This window comes from Melopsittacus undulatus, chromosome 2, assembly GCF_012275295.1.
Source record: "Melopsittacus undulatus isolate bMelUnd1 chromosome 2, bMelUnd1.mat.Z, whole genome shotgun sequence".
Taxonomy (NCBI): Eukaryota; Metazoa; Chordata; class Aves; order Psittaciformes; family Psittaculidae; genus Melopsittacus; species Melopsittacus undulatus.
Window position 1 is genome coordinate 93906304 of NC_047528.1, and position 22386 is coordinate 93928689.

At 39.5% G+C, this 22386-nt stretch overlaps 1 protein-coding gene across 4 annotated transcripts in view; it reads left to right on the top strand.

Annotated features, from left to right (window-relative positions):
- The first annotated feature begins 5651 nt into the window (after positions 1-5651).
- SYNJ1 (synaptojanin 1) overlaps positions 5652-22386 on the top strand; it is a 64292-nt gene continuing 47557 nt past the window's right edge. For 2 of the 4 annotated variants that reach the window (XM_034073301.1, XM_031051239.2), the window contains exons 1-4: positions 6929-7227; positions 19040-19126; positions 19535-19802; positions 22112-22337. In XM_034073301.1, the coding sequence (XP_033929192.1) occupies positions 7104-7227; positions 19040-19126; positions 19535-19802; positions 22112-22337 (705 nt within the window). In that variant the 5' untranslated portion in view covers positions 6929-7103. Of the gene's footprint in view, positions 5747-6928; positions 7228-19039; positions 19127-19534; positions 19803-22111; positions 22338-22386 lie in introns of those variants that run through there. The other 2 variants (XM_034073299.1, XM_034073297.1) reach the window with 2 other exon arrangements.

The window sequence follows — 22386 nt, forward strand, 5'->3', positions numbered from 1 at the left end:
TCATATGGGAGAACTGGACTTGCTCCAACAGCTCCATATCCTTTTTATGTTGAGGACACCAGAACTGCACACAATACTCCAAGTAAGGTCTTGCGAGCAGAGTAGAGGGGCAGCAACCACCTCCTTCAACCTGCTGGTCACGCTCCTTTTGATGCAGGTAACTAACTATAAGATGTAGGTGCAGGTTTTCAATTGCATTTGTCATTTCAGTAGATGTACACACTACTAATGGGGGTCCAGACTAGCAGAGCAGCAAAGCTCTATGTATTTATTATTAAAAGTACAGGTATTTTGCTCCAATTTGGATTGTGACTAGGACTGCAGGGGAGGGAATGAAGGGTGTATTTTCCTTGTAACCTCCTTACAAATTATAGCTACAGAGAATCTTTTTTCAAGATAGCCTGTAGTCATTTTCCTAATTAACTGCTGCAGAAGACCAGTTGTTCATACTACACTGAGCCTGTCTCCCCTTTCTTCAATGGCCCTGTATGGATCTGGTGTATAAGCTCCTCATGCTTGAGGCATGGGCACCTTCCTATGCCCACATAATGTCACATTTGGAGAACAGCAACATGAAGAAAGTTGCAGCAAAGTATACTTGTGGGTGATAAGTAATCTAACGTATCATTTTGGGCCATGCAGTGCCTTTCCCATGTATAAGTAGTTAAAAATGTGCAGGCACATAATGGCATTATGTAAATAATGTTACCCAATTTTATTTAGAAACAAAATAACCACTTTCACTTCTATCACTTCACATGTATCTCACTTACTGATGCAAATTAAATGCTAGTAGCAAATGGGTCATGCTTTGGGTAATGTTCTTTAAACAATGTGAGGTAGCTGCTTGATTGAGGCTTAATCTGAGGACAACTGCTTTAACGTTATTCTTCCAGTTTGCCACATGTATCTCACCAAAATTAACAAATGATTATAACATATTAAGAGACCAATGCCCTAGATGATGATGAAACCCCATGTGAGAAGGTACTAACACATTAATTGACATGGCAATCTTATTTCTGCTTGGAACTCTTCAGGGACTCTTGGGAAAGTCTAATAACCCCTTTAGTAGTTAGCATTGCTTCAGAAAAGGGAAGATGTACAGCAAAGTTGCATATAAAACTGCCAGCCATTGACATTTTTATGTACAGGATAATTATTACAGAATTATTACAGTTAATTATTACAATTATTTTATGATAGAGTTATGTATTACTACAGTTATTACAGAATTACCTTTTCCCTAAAGGTTGCTAGAAGCAATGGGAAAACGTTGTCCTTTACTATAAAGGAAAACAAAATGAAATCTGAAATGTGAAATGGAGAAGTTGGAGGCAAAATTGTGCAGTCTCAGGGAGTTGCATGATTCCTCTTTCTCCTCCTTTCGCATACATCTCATTTTCTGCAAAAGTTTGCTAATCAGTGGTTCTGCTTTCAGTTCTCTTCAATTTACTGTTCAAAAAAAGGATTTTTTTTTTTTGAAAGAACCCTAAATATATATCCACTGAGAAGGGAGATATGCACCTGCAGTTTTGCTATATACAGCGTTCATACTGTAAGTTGGTGAGGTTTGTTTTAACAGGCTGACCTGTCCTCTTATGCATGGTGGTTCTTAAAAGCAATACCCCCGTCACCTCAGTTTTATTAGTTGCCTGGTGAAAATTAAATGTCCTGTGATAGTGCTCCACAAGGAAACACCACCATCTGTGACCCATCCAGTCAACTTTACTTGTGAAGGCAGCAGCAAAGCATTCCTGCAGGAGTTAGCAGTGGCATGTATGGAAAACACAATTCTAAGGAGGCTTCAAAAATGGTTTCTGCAAGGAAGGAGCATGGATGTGGTTTTTTGAGGAGCTTGCCCACAACCACCTCTGATGGATCAGAGTTGAGTGGTTTTGTCCTGCGTGTGGTACTCCAAACATAAAACTTTGGTGGCCTTACAATTGTTAGTTGAATTTGTCTGCACTCTGAAATAATATAGGATGGTTTGTCCAAGAGTACTTGATTTCTGTACATAAGTAAAAGTCTTGCGCTAAATACACGGAAATAAATGAATGAGGATAAAATAACTGCATGCAGACCAACCTTATAAGTAAGAGTCTGCAATTTAAAGCTCTGCTCCAAATGATGACTTAAGCATGTGGTTTTGTTTCAATACATGAACTGCCCCACTGACTCCACTTAACATTACTTTCATGCTTTATGTGCATAGTTAAATCTTTCCACAGAGCAGAGACCTGGAGCAAAGCACAGATCTCCAAGAGCACAGCACAAATGTCCAAGATTTGGTGTAGTATTTTTCTTAACATGCTTAAGTGCAAATTTTATGCCCTAGATTTCATGCAAGTTCCTGAGTACTGTCTGTTTACTGTCTTAAGACTTTTGTGCCACCTAGCTAACAGAAAACATTCAGCAGGATGTTTTAAATAGGCTCTGCTCAGAAGCCCAGTGAAGTAGGCTGCAGCCAGATGCCCACCCAGATGCTCTCTCACTCCCCTCCTCAACAGCACAGTGTGAGAAAAGAGGATGAAAAAGCCCATGGATCAAAACAAAGACGGGGAGATCACTTAACGATTAACATCATGGGAAACAGACTTGATTTAGGGAATTAACTTATTGGAAATAAAAATAGATCTGGGTGTCGAGAAACAACAGACCTTTCCTTCCCATCCCCGTATCCCAGGCTAAACTTCACTGCTTCATTCTGAACTTCTCCACCTCTTCCCTGCTCCCTGAGCTCCAGTTACAGAAGTATGTCTCAACATTTCCATATATTTAAGATTGGTGAAATTCTGAAATTCAGTTGGCAATTGTTTTTATTACACAAAATTGAAGAAAAAATAAGCTTTGTTTGTAATATGCTGTTATGCAGTTATACATTGGCCGTTTATTACAATCAAATATTCTCATTTTCCATTACCTTCTAAACAGCAGCATTTTCTGAAGTTAATAATAGCTTTCTCAAAGCTCCCACTATTTGATAGCAATACATTTTTTACATTCTCAGCTGATGTAAACAGATCCCGGTGAATGAAGACTTGGACATGAGCCTGCAATGCGTACTTGCAGCCCAGATAGCCTGTTGTATCTGGGGCTGTGTAACAAGAACCATGGCAAGGAGGCGGAGGGAGGTGATTCTCCCTGTCTAATTCACTCCATGACACCTCACCCGGAGTACTGTGTTCAGCTCTGAGGTCCCCACAGAGAAGACACAGTCCAGAGCAGGGCCTCTTATTTGGAAAGGCTGGATCACCTCTCCTGTGAAGAAAGGCTGAGAGAGTTGGACTTGTTCAGCCTGGAGAAGGCTCTAGAGAGACGTTACAGCAGTCTTCCAGTACCTTAAGGGGGCCTACATGGAAACTGGAGAGGGACTTTTTACAAGAGCAGGTAGGAACAGGATAAGGGGGAATGGCTTTAAACTGAAAGAGGGTAGATTGAGATTAGACATTAGGAAGAAAATCTTTATTGTGAGTGGTGGTAAGACACTGGCACAGGTTGCCCAGAGAAACTGTTGTTGCCCATCCCTGGGAGTGTTCAAGGTCAGGTTGGATGTGGCTTAGAGCAACCTGGTCCAACCCCCATGGCAGGGGAGCAGGGGATTAGAATTAGATAAGCTTTCAGAAGAAAGCCTTCAACCCAAACAATTATGTGATTCCATTATTGTATTTTCAATTGATGCACTTCTCTGACATTTTGAAAGGCACTAACAAGTAATGGAGTAGTCCATTTTCAACTGCATAATAATGATTAGCTACCAGGAAAAAAAATACTACCTGGAGGCAAAATATATTTCATAATAAGACAGTCACCTATGTCACCTTAATCTATTTTATCTGCTGAAAAAAAAATGTGAATAAACTTATACATAATTCGTTTTTCACTACAAGTATGTATCATAATTTTAGCCTTAGGTGTGTCTTGTAAAACAACCTTTAAATTGCTGTCCCTGCTAGTGATCTTTAAGCATTGATAAGTGCAGGACACACTTCCTTTGCTTTCCACAGCATCCATGTTGTCATTCTTTCATTTTTACATTCTCAAGAGTAAAGTTTCATGAGTTTCTTTTTGATGCTGTGCTAATGGTAGTTCATTTACATGTGAACATCTACCATGAGCAAGTAAGAAATAGCATAAGCTGTAATGAACTGTTAGTAATTATCAATTCTAGTAATTTCAAACCCCATGAAACTTAAATAGTGTTTTTAAATATTATACCTTTATTTATCTATAGAATATTTTCACTGGAGTCATCATAATGCATACAGGAAATTGGCCAGTTATACTTTATAGAGATCACTTACATTGTATTTTACCTCACAAAGATTTGCTTTGTGTTCTCTCCCATCAGTGTATTTCTTTCATTTGTTACTTAGCCTATGGTAGATAAGTGGGATAAGACCATATTTAAATATCAAAAGATTATGTATACAATCTACTGTTTCTTTAGAATAGACCAGAGCTATTCAGGGAATATATATCAAACATAACTTTCTGTGCTTCAATATAAATTTTATAAGAAACAGAAAAGGCCTTTTTGTTTTTATTTTTTACCCTTTGCAATGGGAATTGATCTTAGAGGAGAACGTAGTGGGAAGAAATGCTACAATCTGAAATCAAAGGCAGTCCAGCTCTTGCCTCAGGAGGTAGCTATACTTCTCACACTTGCCCTCATGCATATTCTTTAGTTCCAATTAAAGTCTCAGTGAATAGAGTCTCTCCACAGTATTTCAGATTTTCATTTTTCTACTTCAGCCCTCCACTCCAGCTGCCATCTTGGCCCCAGCACGATCTGAAGTGAAGCACGCGCCACTTCTCCCTTGACTTTAATATGTAGCTCTCCAATCTGCCTTCCGTTGTCTCCTCAGCAATCTGTAATGTATCACCAACACAACGCAGTAAAGCTCCTGTGAAGCTGTACTCCTCCTCCACTTGAACCCTGAACGGAAATTTCCAAAGAGATGCTGACAGTCTATCCTTAAAACTTTGGAAGCCCGTTAAGCAGAAGCAGGCGTTAGCCATGACTCAGTGCTCCCACCTGGCCCGAGGCACAGGGTGAGCACCTGCACACATGGGTTCTATGCCCACTGCACATTCTGCACAGTAAAGGCTTCAGTTCACATTACTCCATGTGAGCCCAACCCCAAGTTTGCTGGCCCTGCTGCACCTGTAATAAATACACAACTGGGACTGTTCTAACAGAGCCTGACCAAGCACCCGTAGCACATTTGCAAACTCTGAAGCTGTCAACCCAGCACTGCCATGACACTGAGCAAAAAGGCAGGTTCTCCTGAGGGTTCTTTTCCTACCCTTCCGTGAGGGGTCAGGGTTTCTCACGCGGAACTCCACCCTGACAGCAGGGATTACCCAAGGCTCAATGCTCCGGTTCAACGTGCCCCTCATAGAAGCTACACGAGGGATGCCGCTCCCGGGATCCCAGCTCTGACAAAGCCTGAGCCAGGCCGAGGCCGCCGCTCTCGCGGGCCAGCACCCCCCTCACAGCAACCACTTATCATCCGCCCTCGCATCCCCGGTCCAGCCCCGCCGCTACCTCTGGCGCCGCCACCACCTCCGCACGCCCTCTACCGACTTCCGGTGGCGGGAGGCGCAATGCGGAAGGGACGGCGGGTCCGGAGCGGAAGTGAGTGCTCGCCGGCTCCCGCGGCACGGAGCGGAGCGGGCGGCCGTCGGCGGCAGGTGGCGCGGCCGGTGAGGGAAGCGCTGGTACCGCTGCGGCTGACAGGGGGTGAGGGGAGGCTGAGGAGCGGTGGGGTGGTGGCCGCGCGGTGGAGCCTCTCGGTGTACGGCGGAGGTAGCTCAGCTATCTCCGTTGCGGGGCTCGGGCCGCGGGGGCGCCGCTGGCGCCAGACAAGATGGAGGAGGCTCTGTTAGCGTCGTCGCGGTTGCTGGCGGCACCGGGCTGCTGCGGCCGGCGGTGCGCGCCTGTCCTGGGCGGCAGGTGGTAGTGGGGCGGGGATCTGCGGGCCCGGTGCCGGCTGCGGCGCTGCCCCTCAGCAGGGCGGTGGGAGACTCGCCGCTGTGTGGTGGCCCCTTTCCTGCTGCCCAGCGACGGAGGGGGGTTTCGGGTGAAGAACCGGCCCGGCGGTGCTCCCTCCTCACGGGGGGGCTGCGCCGGCAAGGGGCTGCGCTGGAGGGCGGGGGACGGTGTGTTTTGGACCGACGGCGTAAAGTCCGCGTCAGCCTGGAGTTTACAGACTGAGCTTAAAAGAAGGGAGAGGTCAGAAACCCCTGCTCTGGCTTTTCACGAAGAATCTTCTCTCGATGTATGTTTTCTAAGACCTAAACCCTTAAAATTTGGCTACTCACGCGTTTGTTTATAGTTCCTTATTGCTTGGGGATTTTTTAATTGTTTTAAAGGAAGATCTGGGGCTTACAGGCAGTTTCACGAGCACAACACTGCAATGTTTCAGTCATCAGCCACTGCAGGGGAGGGTTTAAATTCCAACAAAAAACTGGTTTCATTTTTAAAAAGAAAGTCAAAATAGGTTAACGGTTTCCTATGATCTTTTAAAACGTCTTAACAGCTTTAGTGTCGAAGGTATACTGTCCTTTGCTACAAGGTCAGAACCAGTAAAATAGATCTAAAAATTGAAGCCTGCTCAGGCTTCTGGTCCTCTGCATTTGGCATTAGTTTATGATTAAGATATTTGCCACTCTTAAGTATTTGTAGTGGCCAGCAAACATTATTTTCATTCTTTTTTTCTTTTTTTTTTTCCCCTAAGAAGAAATCCCGTTTAGTAAGTGTTATGAAATAAGTTCTCATTATTTCTGAAGCTTTTAAATAAATCCTTGATTTTGAAAGATGTTTCTCTGGGTAATTGCAATTTTGAAGCATTGCTCTGTTGTCTTTAGGTAGTCCCTATGTTTGTTTTGGAACATGAAATAAAATAAGTCTCATGAGGTAGAAAGAGTGAGCAGATTATTTTTTTTCAGTTGTAATTGTTTGCTTATTTTTGTTAAACATACAAAATCTCTAGGAAAGGATGTAAGTCAGACCTGCTTTGCAGAAGGTATCTGGAAGTAAAGGAGGGTTTCACTAACATCATCTTGTGTTGGACAGGACTGCCTCTGGTAAAAGCAAAATGGCTTTCAGTAAAGGATACCGCATCTATCACAAGCTGGATCCACTTCCATTCAGTGTGATAGTGGAAGCCAGAAACAGAGAAGAATGTCTCATGTTTGAATCCGGAGCTGTGGCTGTCCTCTGTAAGTCGATATGTTTTGATAACTACCATGTAAGAAGTTGGCAGACTTGACATTGTGTAAGCTGTTTATTTATGGAGTATAAAGAAGCAGCTATTCCATTTTTTTATTTGCTAGTGGAGACACTTCTGATTTAAATAAGGGGAAAAATAAAAAAAGACATTTTCATATCTCCATCTGTTAAGAGAAAATTTTACACTTTTAATTTCATTTCATCATGCATGTATATTTTCATGTATACTAAATTTTCTTCTAATTGCTTCCAACAGTATCTGCTTATTTCTTTGGTTCTGAACAACCTTTTCTGTTTTAATACCTGGTAACTCATTGAAAAGCTAATTCTCTGTTGTATTTCATAATAAAAAATTCTCTATTCTTAAATGGTATATCATCTTAATTTGTTTATTTTTTGTCTCATTTTGTGTCATGATTTTTGATGTTTTTTAATTTTTAGTTTTATTTTGTCCCTGTATTTTTAACCTATCTGGAGACTCTGTATTGATTTGTCTTGTAATAAAATGAGTAATATTTGGAGCAAGGTGTCTTGCATTGCAAAATTATTTTTACATGTTTTCAGTTATAAATACATTAAATGTTTCCTTTAAATTCTTTTGCCCCCTTCCTCCCCCCTTTTTTTTTTAGTCATAATTGGAGGACACTAAAATGAGAAGTGCAGTAGAGATCATGGAGCCTATAGATAGGGTTTAAAAATGTAGTTTGATTTATATTCTTCAGAAAGTCTGAGCACCTGGTTGCACAGGGTTAATGAGCTTGGTTTTGACTGTTTTATAGAAAGCTTTCATACTATAGAAGTATTTCCTTTTTTTTTTTTTCCCTAAGGTCAATAGCTTTTTGATTAATTCATTCTGGTGCCCGTTTGTGGTTTTCTGGCTTAGCTGTTCTGAGCACCCGATCAGAAAATGAGATATTTGATTCACTGCATGGAGTCTGAGTGGACTCAAGCCCGTACCTTTCAAGAGGATGCTCTCTCTAGCTTTAAGACTATAGAGTAGGTTGAAAGGGGAGTGACAAGACTTAGAGTTAGAAATGTGATTTCTAAAGAAAAGTGAGACTTGAGATATGTTTCCTTTCTTCAGCAGTTGCAATTAACTCTCCTCTGTGTGAGTTTGCTACTTGGCAGTGGCATGGTCTCTGTGGCAACTGGCTGTCCCTCTGTAAGGTACTTCATGCTGGCCCACAGAATCGTCTGTACTGGACAGGCTGCATGAACAAGTGCCGTCTAACATGCAGCTTAATCTGTATCTTTAATGTGTGATTAGAACAAGCTGCCATTAACTGCTAGAGGCCTAGCAGTAGGGTATACCAGCATGGTTGACATTATAGCTGCAATTCAGTGATGATCCTATTGAAAAACAATGAGTGCTTTTCTCCTGGTTTTTTAGAAATTTTTTTTTGCTGATACAGTTTCTTCTTTCTATGTATGTAAGTAATCTCATTGACTTTGCCATCAGTATTTAAAAGGCATTATGTGGTGTGGATTGGGTTTGGAGTAACTGCCCAGTCATAAAGCCTAATGAACAGGTTTAGTGAAATCCATAAAATGGGGAAAAATGGTTTGAAGATTTGTGGAAAACTTTATTTTAGCATGTATTTAGTAAGTGCTGAACACACTGAAGCTACTTCAGGAACAATGCATTAAAAAAATACTCACTCCTGAAAGTTACGCTCAGAAAGGACAGTAGGTCGCTATTTCTGCTGTGATATGCTGCAGGCACCTGGATAAACTTCTCTGAAAATTAAAAACTGTATCAAAGTTCTTGCCCTCTTCTATGCCTCATGTTGTTACCAAACAGAGGAAGTAGACCCAAAACAAAGTTTGAAAGCCTCTCTCCTCTTTGGTTCTGTACTTAGTAATAGCATGTTAGTCTGTAAAGAGTTCTCCTTGGTATTCTAATTAGTAGGTTACAATATAGTAAACATTCATAGCTAGAAGTAGGTCCTCTGAATATTGTTTTCAGTAAGCTTAACCAGTAAACTGCTTACTCCTTTTCTGTCTGGTAAATGCATGTATTTTCCTAAGGCATATTTAGCTGTGGCATTTTGCTTTGATTCCCTCTTTGCACCTAAACTCAGTAGATACTGAAATGTGATTTTTTTTTGTTAATGGTTGAAAGATCACAATCATACCCTTGAATTGACAGCAGAAAAAGCACTAGAGTCCCACAGCTTGGGATTATTTTTCCTCTTTTGCTGCTTGCTGTTTGCTTCTCCTGTTCTTCTTAATACATGGTTAAAGGATTGCAATTATGAGTGCTTGGGGAAGATTTGTAAAGTGCTCATCCATCTCTGTAATTGTGCCACAGAAAACAATCAGAAGATTCTAGTCTGTAGTCCTACAAAATTCGGGATATTGGTACAAATATAAGATGAAGTTAATGCAAGTCTAACCCTAGGGAAGATTTCCCAGATATTTATAAAATCTGAGTGAATAGATAGAAAAATGGTCAGATCAAATATGTATCAATTTAAATCCAGAGCAGCATCACTTTAAACTGTTAAAAACTTTATTTTTTTCTAATGCTTTGTAGACTACAAAAATTGACAATACTGATCTCAAATTGTTAGACATTTTTCAAAATATTTTCATCAATACTGCAGATAAAATAAGGTGTTCAGCCTTATTACTTTATCAGAGTTCTTACCTTGTATAATATAGGCAGAACCTAGTGAAATATACTTTACCATTAAAAGTGGTTCATGTGGCTCAGTTCTGAGTGCCTTAGTGATCTGCATCTTCTGGAGTATCCATGTGTAGAAATTCGTATTTGAAAATGGCTAAAAGAAAGGAATGAAAGCTCACTGATCCTTTAAATGTCATCTTGGAGGAAGTACATCTGTCGTTTTGCTGAGGGAAGGATAACGGTATTAACCTTCATCCCCTTTACATGCAATGAAGCATTGCAGGATGATTCAGAGGATTTAGTTAGGCCTCTGTATGAAATGCTATACAACTCAAATGTGTGATTTTCAGTGCATGTTGTGCATGTACTGAATCTGTTACTCACAGAAAGGAAGAGGGTCAGAGGGATAGTTCAGAGGTGGTTGTTGGTATAATCACTCAGCCTTTATGTGGAAGCAGCCCAAACCATGCTCCTGCTGGAAGTTTTCTATGTGCTGCTTGTAATATGGATTAGCTAATGCTAGTGTGACCAAACCATCTGAGAAACACTTTGCTTGCCTTTATACATTTGATACGTCTTCTGTTGACTCAGTCCTAGTATTGGATTAGCCCAAGATACTGAACTCTAAGAGGATCTTGCCAGCTTGCCTCTCAAGGCCTTCTAAGAGCACTTAGTTTTAAATGTCATCAGCTTTACTGCTGATTTGTATAGAATGTAGTGGGAGGATGGCATACATGTCTTTTTTCTTATTTGACATACAGAATAGACAGTATATTTATTCTTTGAAATAGGACTCCTTAATGATTTACCTTACCTGTAAAGGCTTAATTGACTGAGCAGGAGGCAATGTCTCTCCCTTTTCCTCTCTGGTGAGTCATAATGAAGCAAGTAGGAAGCTGTCTTTACTCCTGTCGCATGCGATGAGTAAAGGAGAATGTTCTGTTATCTGGGAAAATACTGAGCCCTGAGTGGAGAGAGCAGGAGCTTTGTGCACATCCTTTGACCTGAATCTTAACGGTAGAGAAGAGGGCAACTGCAAACATGAAGAGGCACCATGCCCACCCTGAGCTCTCTGTAGAGCTACATAAATAGCTGTAATAATGATCTGTGTGCAGCAGGCATCCTGGTATTCATATTCATTCTTAGCAATGCTACTCCACTACCCATCCACATTCCACTTATTTTTAAAAAGAAAATCCTTCCACACTGCATTCTTGAAGAGGGGAAGCAGATATGCTATTATCTATCTACAGGAGCAGATGGCATATACTGCCAAACAATTCTGCAAAACATTTTAAGTTGATATGGTGCTTGATGAAACTTAGACACCTGAAGAAAAACATAGTAACAGATACATTTGATGAGCACTTGCTATATGTACATTATTAAGGAGATATATGTATCTCTATGTACACACTATATTCTGTATTCTCACAAATGGAGGGTTTTTTCCTTTGGTGTTTGCTCTCACTGGTAATAAGCTGCGACTGTGTGATTCTGCCCACATCTCTGATAAATGTTTATACAGAGTTTTGAGAGAATCCACATCCCCTTAACTAGGGAAGGAGAGTATTTGCAAATAATTCACTACATTCTGCTTTTCGTGGTGGTATCCTATAACAGAAGCTTAATATAAATATTGTCCTGTTTTTATATACATATATAAGGGTTAAAATTCTTCAATCAATAATTTATTCTCTGGAAAGAGTGTCTCTATGTTAGACAGGAAAGATCAAATATAGGCTCAGGTATAAATAGTTGTTGAGTGTATTTTGATGTAGTACTGTATTAATCTGAAGCCAATTTGAAGGGACTACAGTGCAAAAGTAGACAGCAGTTTCACCTTCTTGTCTTTATTACTGTTTTTAATAAATGTCATCTTCTGGACTATGCCTTCCTATTACATAATATCTTAAAACACTTAAGCTGCAGGGAAGCAACAGCTACGGTGGGTGCCAAGGGCAGCTGTGCTGGTGAAGGAGGCTGTAACTTTCTTCCTGTCAGCAGGTGCTTTTCCTAGGATTCTGCTAGAATTCACTGTCCTTTCAAATCTACTGGAAAGACAATCTGCTCATTGCTTTCCAAGCATTTCAACAAAATCACAGTTTAACAAGGACTATGTATGCTAGCCTAGAACACACTGAAATGTACAAGAAGTACAGTAAGAATCTTCCTAGAAGGTTGGTGGAGGCAGTAACTCTTGCCTGGGAGGACTGTGACCTCTTTGAATGATGTGATGGATCTGCAAGAATTTGATTTACAGTTCTGGAAGTACTACGAAGTTATGACAGAATCTGAAGGCTTTTTTCATCTTAAAGTAGACTAGCTTTACAGAAAGAGTGAAAACTATTCTGTATGTTTACCACACCCCTTTGTATGATTTTAATACTGGATTTCACTGACAACAAATAATTCTTTTTATGGATGTTTCTTTTCCAGTTCAGTAATTTTTCATTTCTGTGGTAGAAGACATGCTTGTAAAGCTCTTAGGTTTGCCCTGTTGGACATCCAGTGAATGATAGGTCTTGCTAATTAAATGCCTGTTAAGACACTTAGTTTCTATATTTTTGGAGTTCTCAGATGTAACTTAGGAAAAAAATAATTAGCATTTCTACGTTTAAGTAATTTGGTAGCATTTTGCATGCTAGCATGTAGTTAAATTGAAAATGTCATTTTCTACAGGCAAAAATTGCAGTAGTTAGCTTTCATGTGAAATAAGTGTATTTTAATCAAAACATTCAGTATTAGAAGAAAATCTTTGAAGATTATTTGTGCTATGACGTTTTATTTTCAATGGAGAACATGTAATTGAGTCAGCCCAAATCAGATGGAAAGGAGTGCTTGTTGTCTGTTACATAGGTCAGCTTTGTTTTCACACTTTTATTTCTCAGTTTGGATTTTTCCCCCTTGTCAGTGGTGTTAGTGGAAGCGACACATTTCGTGAAGTAAATTTGCATAGCATTGAAGAATAGAGTTAAAGCCACCATGCCTGTTATTTGCTCATCTGTTACAATTATTTATTTTTTTTTAACTTGCTGTTCCAAAAAATGATGGTTTTGTTTGTTTTCTGGCGTATAGTATTTAAATATAATTGCTAACATCTAGACATGTCTGTTTTTTTTCTCATTGCTGGGTAGAGATTATTTGTTATTTGGGGGTTCCTCCGTATAGTCTTAAGTATATGTGTTGATTATGGTGACATATAAATGTCTTTGTGAAGTGAATAACTGTGAAAAATGAATGTGAAGTGAAAATGAGTTTCCAAAGGCACTGCACATAATTTCAGGGGTCTGTCTTTGTTCCCAGCTCAGTGTCCCATGTTCTAGTTGGGAATTATAGCCACTAACTTCTAATATCTTGTTGTAGCAGCTTGTGATCCCACCAAGAAGAGAACATAACTGTCGAAAGTCTAAATTATAATCTTTAATATGATCTTAACTTTGTAATATGGAATTAAGCAGAATACCTGTTGAACCAAGTTGTCCTGAAGACAAGATTTTCATGGGGGTTCCATTTACGTAACAGTAAGAGGGCTGACATAGTAATCACTTTCAAATCATTGAATCATTCACCTTTCTTAAATAAGTTAGTGATTGATAAGGGGTGATTATTACAGATGCACACTTGTGTTTTAACTTTGGAGCAAAAGAGATGTTAATGTTTAAAGATACTATGACCTATTAATTTTTAATAAATATTGATTTTAAAATATTTTATTCTTTCTCTCTTGACACTGTATTTGAGGCCTGGTGGCTTTTTACAAGAATGTATTACAACTGAACCTGAAAACTACCTTAAAAGTTTTGTGATTTTTTTTTTAAATATGTGTATGCTAAATAGCAATCACAAAATGACAGAGTTCTCAGTTTTTGGAGAGGTAAGGAAGGGAGTCAGCAGAAGTGCTACCTTGGACTTCCTGAGAGCAAACTTTGGCCTGTTTAGGAGGCTGGTTGACGAGTCCCTTGGGAAGCAGTCCTGAAGGGTAGAGGAGTCCAGGAAGGCTGGACATTCTTCAAGGAGGAAATCTTAAAGGTGCAGGAGCAGGCCATCCCCGTGTGCAAAAAGGCAAGCTGGCAGGCAAGAAGACTGGACTGGCTGAAGGGAGAGCTTTGGCTGGAACTCAGGAAAAAAAGGAGAGTTTATGACCTTCAGAAGAAGCGGCAGGTAACTCAGGAGGAGTACAAGGATGTCATGAGTTTATACAAGGAGAAAATTGGAAGAGCCAAAGCCTAACTAGAACTTGATCTGGCTAATGCTGTAAAAGACAATAAAAAGCGTTTCTATAAATGCATCAGCAACAAAAGGAGGGTAAAGGAGAACCTCCATCCTTTATTGGATGTGGGAGTAAATATAGTGGCAAAGGATGTGGAAAAGGCTGAGATACTTAATGTCTTCTTTGCTTCAGTCTTTAATAGTAGGACCGCTTGTTCTCTAGCTTGCCAGCCTCCTGAGCAGGAAGACAGGGATGGGAAGCAGAAGGAAGCCCTCATAATCCAAGGGGAAATGGTCAGCGACCTGCTACACCAGTTAGACATACACAAGTCTATGAGGGTGGATGTGATCCACCCAAGGTTACTAAGGGAGCTGGCGGAAGTGCTCACTGAGCTACTTTCTATCATTTATCAGCACTCCTGGCTAACTGGGGAGGTCCCAGTTGACTGGAAGTTAGCAAATACGATGCACAGAGACTGGAGAGCTACAGGCCTGTCAATCTGACCTCAGTGCTGGGGAATGTTATGGAGCGTATCATCCATGGCACGTACAGGACAACCAAGGGATCAGGCCTAGTCAGCATTGGTTAATGAAAGGCAGGTCCTGCTTGACTAACCTGATCTCCTTGTCAGACAATGTGATCCACTTAGTGGATGAGGGAAAAGCTGTGGATGTTTTCTACCTAGACTTTAGTAAAGCCTTTGACACCGTTTCCCACAGCAGTCTTCTGGAGAAGCTGGCTGCTCATGGCTTGGACAGGCATACACTTCACTGAGTAAAAACCTGGCTGGATTGATGGGCAGTGGCCAATGGTATGAGGTTCAACAAGGCTCAGTGCTGGGTCTTGCCCCTTGGTCACAACAACCCTATGCAATGCTACAGGCTTTGGTAAGAGTGGCTGGAAACCTGCTCAGTGGAAAAGGACGTGAGGCTGGTGATTGACAGCTGCTGAACACCAGCCAGCTTGTGTCCAGGCAGCCAAGAAGGCCAACAATAGCCTGGCCTGTATGAGAAATAGCACAGACAGAAGGGCGAGGGCAGTGATTGTCTGTCTGTATTTGGCACTGCTGAGGCTGCATTTTGAATCCTGTGTTCCATTCTGGCCCCTCATGGCAAGAAAGATGTGGAGGTGCTGGAGCGTGTTCAGAGAAGGGCAACGAAGCTGGTGATGGTCTGGAGAATAAGCCTCGTGAGGAGCTGCTGAGGGAACTGGGGTTGTATAACCTGAAAAAAGGAGGCTCGGAGAAACCTTGTAGTTCTCTACATCTACCTGAAAGGAGGTTGTAGTGAAGTGGGTGTTGGTCTCTTCTCCCAGGTAACAAGTGATAGGAAAGAGGTAACGGCCTCAAGTTATACCAGGGAAGGTTTACATTGGATATTAGGAAAAATGTGTTCACTGAAAGGGTTGTCAAACACTGGAACAGGGTGCCCAGGGAAGTGGTTGAGTCACCATCCCTGGAGGTATTTAAAAGATATGTAGATGAGGTGCTTAGAGACATACAAAGCTATAGAAGAAAAACTGCCTTGTAATGTTTTGTGTCCATCTTTATACACAGACATATGTATGCTAGCATTGTCTACTGTTTAGTGCTCCCTTACAGTATAATTTAAAATCTGTTAAGTCCAGTGTTATGGATGAAAGTTGTCATTCCAGTTGTTAATTTCTGTTTTTAGAAGCTGCATGTCTTAATTTGTTCTTCTTAGTGAGTAACATCATTTTATATTTTTTTCAGACAACTTTAATTACATTTGCTTGCTTCCAGCTATTTAAAGATACAGTAAATAGGAAAGTCAATTTCTCAAGGCAAAATAGGTCCATTAATTTGCGGGACATGAGTATTTTGTTTTCTGAGTGCATATTTGTATTAGTTGCAATTCTTTTCAAGATGTGGAGCTCATAAATCAAATTCAAAAGGGTTCTCATGGCTGCAGACCAACCTACCATTCTGGGAAGAGATGTTCTCATTCATTAACTCTGTGATTAACAATGTTAGAGAGGAAGTGCTTTCGGAAATGCTCTTGAAGATGCTCTCTCCTTCTGTTGGGATTACCTTAGTCTTCCTGTGGTTTAATTCTTAAGCTGCTGTTCACCCAGTTGGTAATTTCAGCTGTTCATGAGGAAACTAAAAGTTGTCTTTGCATTCACTGAATATAAGATATTGTAGTGATGGGGTCCCTTCTCTTACATATTCAGCTGGATCCAATGACTTTGCATGCTGAATGAAGTGAGAGAGCATAGATCTTCTTTAGGGACTGTAGTGATAGGACAAGGGGTAACAGGTTCAAACTTAAACAGCAGAGATTTAGATTGGATATAAGGAAGAAATTCTTTACTGTGAGGGTGGTGAGGTGCTGGAATGGGTTGCCCAGGGAGGTTGTGAATGCTCCATCCCTGGCAGTGTTCAAGACCAGGTTGGATGAAGCCTTGGGTGATCTGGTTTAGTGTGAGGTTCCCTGCCCATGGCAGGGGGGTTGAAACTAGATGATCTTAAAGTCCTTTCCAACCCTAACTATTCTGTGATTCTATGATTCTGTGATCTTCATGAAGCTTACTGCTTTGGTGAGAAGAGTTGAATGTGATACTAATAGGAAGAGTCTGGATGGTTCCAAAGCATTTATGTTGTTATTCATACTGTTTGGTACAGAGTGATATGAAAACCTGAAGATTTAATTTTGATATCTTCAGAAACGGGAAATGCCATGTTCATTGGTAGTCAGTAATAGATTGCACTCTGGCTCGTGTGTTTGGGTTCTTTTCTTTTAGCATCCATTGCTCACTAGATCCCGTAATTCTTTCGTCTTGCGCCTAGACTTAGGTTCCGCAGAGGCAGTAGCTGAAACATGGAGGTGGGTGAGGATAGGCCAGGGCCCTACAGATGAAGTGAACTTTCTGAGGTGTGCAATGTTAGCTGTTTACCCATGTGAACAAAAGATGGGAAAAGTGCAGACAGTACAAGATGAAAATACACACTCACTGTGGAAAAGCTTTGCTCAGAGTTCACTGTATATTAGATCTAATGTAATTGAAAAACATGGTATGAAATGCTTTTGTTTGGTGCTTGGATGCTTTCCTAAGAAAATAATAATTTACTAACCACAGTAAGTTTTTAAATTTCCATTTTTTTATGTTTGTTTTTTCAACCCTTTGCTGCTTTATTAGCAGTAGCCTTTTTTGTTGATCTGAATTTACAAAGCCCATATTACTTCATTTACTTCAGGCATTTATTTATTAAGGGATTTACTTATAATGAGCATTCTGTGCAATGGAAAAAGAGAAGAAATCCATAGAAGACAGAAAAAAACATTCTTCTGAAATATCATTAAATGCTGGCAGGCACCTTTAAGAAAAATCCTGCAAAAGGTTTGAAACTAAACCTCAATCTTTCATTAATAATTTTAAATGAAAGAAGACCATAACAGTTCTATGGTTACCAAAAGTTGAGTTTATAGGAGTAGGTTGACATCATTAAATGCTTGCTGGAAGAATGGATTCCAGGTTTTGAAGCTTAGAAGTTGCTTTTTCCAGCCTGATGGTGATCTGGTTAAGAAAAACATGGTTTGGTGGTGCTAACAGAATCAATATCTGTAAACAATATGTTTAGATTGGCTGTGGATCTCAACACTTACTGTGGGGAAGGACTTTGGAAATAATCATGCTGCTGTAATTCTCTTATTTGTAGCATCTGGTTTAAGGGAATAGAGTTTATCAGTGCAAATAGTTAAGCTTTTAAAATGCTTAAAGCATTGAATTTTTTAAAACTTAAAACATTTAAAACTTGAAACATTGAATGAGCTTAGGTTTCTGGCTGAGGTTAACTAATTGTTTCTTCTGTATTGGAGTTTCTTATCCACTTTAATAATGGAGCTGATGGAGAGCTGAACAGAAGGGATAGGCTTGTGCCCAGGCAGAGCTATGCTAAGCTGAGGGAGTACTCATTAGAAAAATTCCCAGCAGCAGTTCTAAAGAAAATACAGCCAATGTGAAAGAGAGTACAGTACAATGCCAGGGCAGTGGATGTTTTGATTTATACTTTATGTGAAATTCTAATTTTTTTTTTTTATCATCAAAGTGAAAATTAGTTATCAGGTAATTTCTGAGGAGGGTGATTCAGAAATCTTGATTCCTGTGGATCCAGTGGCACAGCTGAAATTGTTGGTCTTTGCACATAAATTGCAGTGTCAGTCATGAGCAAAAATCTCTGGACAGGTGGGATCTGCAGCATCTCCATCACCTGGCTCTACAGTCAAGCTTGTGGGTCTGTTTTTTCGGGTGCTGATTGAAGTTCGAAAGTGTACATTAACTCCCAGGTGAACAAGGATAGATATACTTCAGTTTCTTCTAAAATACTATTTTTTTTCTTTTCCCCTAGAAAAAGTCTATGAAAATTGTGTTTTCCTAATCTAAGACATAGTTTTTAAATGTTATTGTTTTGTGGACCTACAAAAGATATTATTTGCTTGGAATATATTTAGCACTAGTTAAAATGAGCTTGTGCTAATCCTGTTTACTTATCTGGAAATAATTCTGCCACATCACAGTTTTATTCTTAGAGATTTATTTTTTTCATGGGGAAAAAAAAAGGCAGCATTTTGCAATATTCTAATTTTAACTAATTAAGGGAGAGCATACCCATGGAACTCATTTGCCTGTATTTTAGATGCTTTTTATATTAAGAGATGATGATGTTAAAAATGCGAGTATTCTCCTTTAATATCATTTGGAGTTTTTGCAAGTCCTATTTTTGTTGCCTAAAAACATAGCATGATCATAATTTGTCATAAAATCAAATACTCATTTTCCATTATAAAATGCCATATGCTCATACATTTTGATTTCTTTCCAGAAGTTTCACATAAATGCTACTTTTGTAATCTCAGATTTTCAGTTTAGAGGGGACTCATTCTCCCTGTCATAGTGTATGGTCTTCTGCATCGTAAGATTTTACATTTTCTCTCCATAGCTTCTGCAGAAAAAGACACAATCAAGAATACCTATTCCAAAGTAATGGACGCATATGGGCTTTTGGGTGTATTAAGATTAAATCTTGGTGAGTAAAATACGTAAAGCCTTATTTTTTCATTTGGGAAAGAGAATTGTGCTGCTCCTGTAAAACTGCACAGCACAGGATGCTCGCAACAGGAACTGGGCTCTTTGTTGATTTTTATTTTTTGTCTTAATCAAGTAACTTGCAAGTTTGGAGCACTCCCAGATGCGAGGGAGTGGACAAAAATAACTTCCGTTTTCACAATCCCTGTTGCTTGCAGCACAGTTTCTCTTGTTTGCATTGTCTTTTCTTCTGTAGAACTTGAAAATGAGTTCTTGATGTTGGTTCTCTTTGTACTTTTTTCAGGCAAACTAGGGGTCAGGATGTGTACATTTAAGCATATGAATGCATTGAATACGTCACACTCTGCTAAGATTCATTCTGTTATATGTGCCTTTTCTTGTTTTACAGGAGACACATTGTTACATTATCTGGTTCTAGTAACAGGATGCATGTCTGTGGGAAAGATTCAAGACTCGGAAGTTTTTCGAGTTACTTCCACCGAGTTTGTATCGTTACGAATTGATTCAACAGATGAGGATCGTATTTCAGAAGTGCGCAAAGTTCTGAACTCGGGCAACTTTTATTTTGCATGGTCTGCAACTGGGGTCAGTTTAGATCTTAGTCTCAATGCTCACCGCAGTATGCAGGAGCACACCACTGACAATAGGTTCTTCTGGTGAGTTCAAAGTGCATTTTATCAGACACTCTGTAGAATAATGCATGCCTGTGCAAACTAATCTGTGGCAAGTTTTTAGCATTGTCTTTATCAGCTCCTAAATGTACACCTTTGTCATGAAAATGTTGATGAGATAGAATAGCATTATTTTATCTCTAAGTACATAAGTATATTATTAATGATATAATATTTCCATGGCTACTTGGAGTTTCTTAATTGGAAGACACTGTTTTTTACTGCTTATGATATTACTTTGATATGAACAGTTGTCATGATGTTGTGTTTCAGCTTTGGTGTCTTAATTCTTCACTAAGTGTGTCAGTTTTTTAAAATCAGTAAGGTAATAGAGCTTTAAAAAAAATTTTCATCCTTTGAATATTCCAGATTCTAAAAAGGTGTGGTGTTTATATATAGTTTTCAAGTAGGTTTCCAACATATGAAAGGGCTTTTAAAGTGTTATTGTACACGTAATTGTCGTATTACTGGTTTTGTTTGTGGGTAGGCTATGCTATAGTGTACATTGCTTGGCTTCTGAATTCAGTATCTATTTACAGAGTATTTTTGAATAAAGTATAGGTTTTCACACAGAGAATTCTTGGTAAAAAGAATTCTGCTGTTTCTGCCAATAAGCAGCTTAAATAATGCCAGTAATGCATACTGTTGTGTAGGAAATTCTGCTCCCGTGTTTTCAGCTGTGGTTAAAAATGGTGTATGTGTCCATGAACCTTGAAAGGGTCCTGAAGGTTTGGCAGCGTGCTGTTAGAACAGGTGAAAAGCTACATCTTCCTGCCTTTCCTGTCCAATATGGAGGATGCCAAACCAGCTCTGCCATATGTGCCAGTGCTACTCTACACTTTGCCATTGTTATGATCAGATTGCTCATAAGACAATGATCAGATTGCTCATAAGACAAAATATGTGTTTTAAGACAGAAAATAAGCTCTTGTCTTCAGAAACACATCTACTTCGATGTATTTACAGGAGTTACAGGAGCCTAGCTGTAAGTAGCTGTCTGTCTCTGCATCTGGAAAAAGACTGGGCTCTCCATTGATAAGTCAATATTTGAAGGCTTGAGAAGTGATGATGCCTGTTGACCCTGTCCAAATAAGCTTGTCTGATTTTGACCCCTGTCATAAGACTTCTGAAGTTACCTGACTCTTTTTTTTCAGTAAGAATCAGTTCTCACAGAAGGTAGATTGAATGTCACAGATTCCAAGAATAGGAATGTAAACACTAAAGTCAGTAACAGAAAGTATTCTGCTTATGTACTTGTAAGCCTTGGGCTTTTTCTATTCAAAAGTTCCAGTCCCAGATTGCTTTCTAAGTTTCCTGTTGTAATACTTTTCTGTAGAGTGAATGCATACTTGGTTTACAGGATTTGAATCTTCATTAATAATTGAACTGAGGTGTTTTATAAATTTGTTTTGGTTTTTATATTGAAAGTTAGAATGAAAGGGCTAAAATTGAAGGGAATAGCTTCAACCTTTCAATCAAATATGTTGTTTTCTGGACAGTTTCCAAAGAAGATCAAAAGCCAAGCCCCACTAGAGTGGGACTGTCTCTCACAAACCCCAGACTTTAGTCGTGTTTAGTTACTAAGGTGTTGATTGGTACTACTGAATGCACAGGTATATGCAAGTTGTGGATCTTTCTTTCGAGTTGTAATTGGTATTAGAGAACAGTATATGTAATATATAATGTACCAACACTTAACCCTGAAATTTGTATTTACAGAAATTTGAAAATAATCGGCTATCAGTGTATTCTGGGAAGCTTGTCTGGGCAAATAATGCCTTATGGTGACTTGTAATAGAAATGATCAGTGTATGTTGACAGAACTTTTTTTCTAGCTTTATTTTGTGATGGTGTGAAATTGAATGGTGCTTTACCCATCACAAAAACGGAACCCTGTAAATGAAATTCTGGCTTGCCCTTTGCCAGAGTCTGTAATCTTTGGCTTTTCAAAATGATGCTAAGTGAAGAAATATAAACAAGTTTGGAGTGTTGTTTTTTGCTGGGTGAAGAGCAGAGGCTGTAAGGGCTATTTTTTTAAGGGCTGTTATTTTATTTTAATTAAAATTCATGGCTTCACCCCATATTCTTATTGTGCAAACATTTAAGCTGTTCTCTTGTGAGCTTTGCTGTTTCAGGTATGCTTTAATAAGAGTTATATCATAAAACTATAACATGCATATTTTTGTTTTCTTATTTCTAGTAGTGGGTGTAAAATATAAGAAGTTAGTACCTGGTTTAACAGTTTGAGCTGTACTTTATTTCCTTCCAGTTATTTTTTTTATTTTTCCTAATAGGAACCAGTCACTACATTTACACCTGAAGCACTATGGTGTGAACTGTGATGACTGGTTGTTACGTCTCATGTGTGGAGGAGTGGAGATAAGGACAATTTATGCGGCTCACAAGCAGGCAAAGGCTTGTCTCATTTCACGACTGAGCTGTGAGCGGGCTGGCACCAGATTTAACGTTCGGGGAACAAATGATGATGGGCACGTTGCTAACTTTGTTGAAACAGAGCAGGTATGTTACACTACAGTACACATCGCTTGGCTGATGAACTCAAGATAAG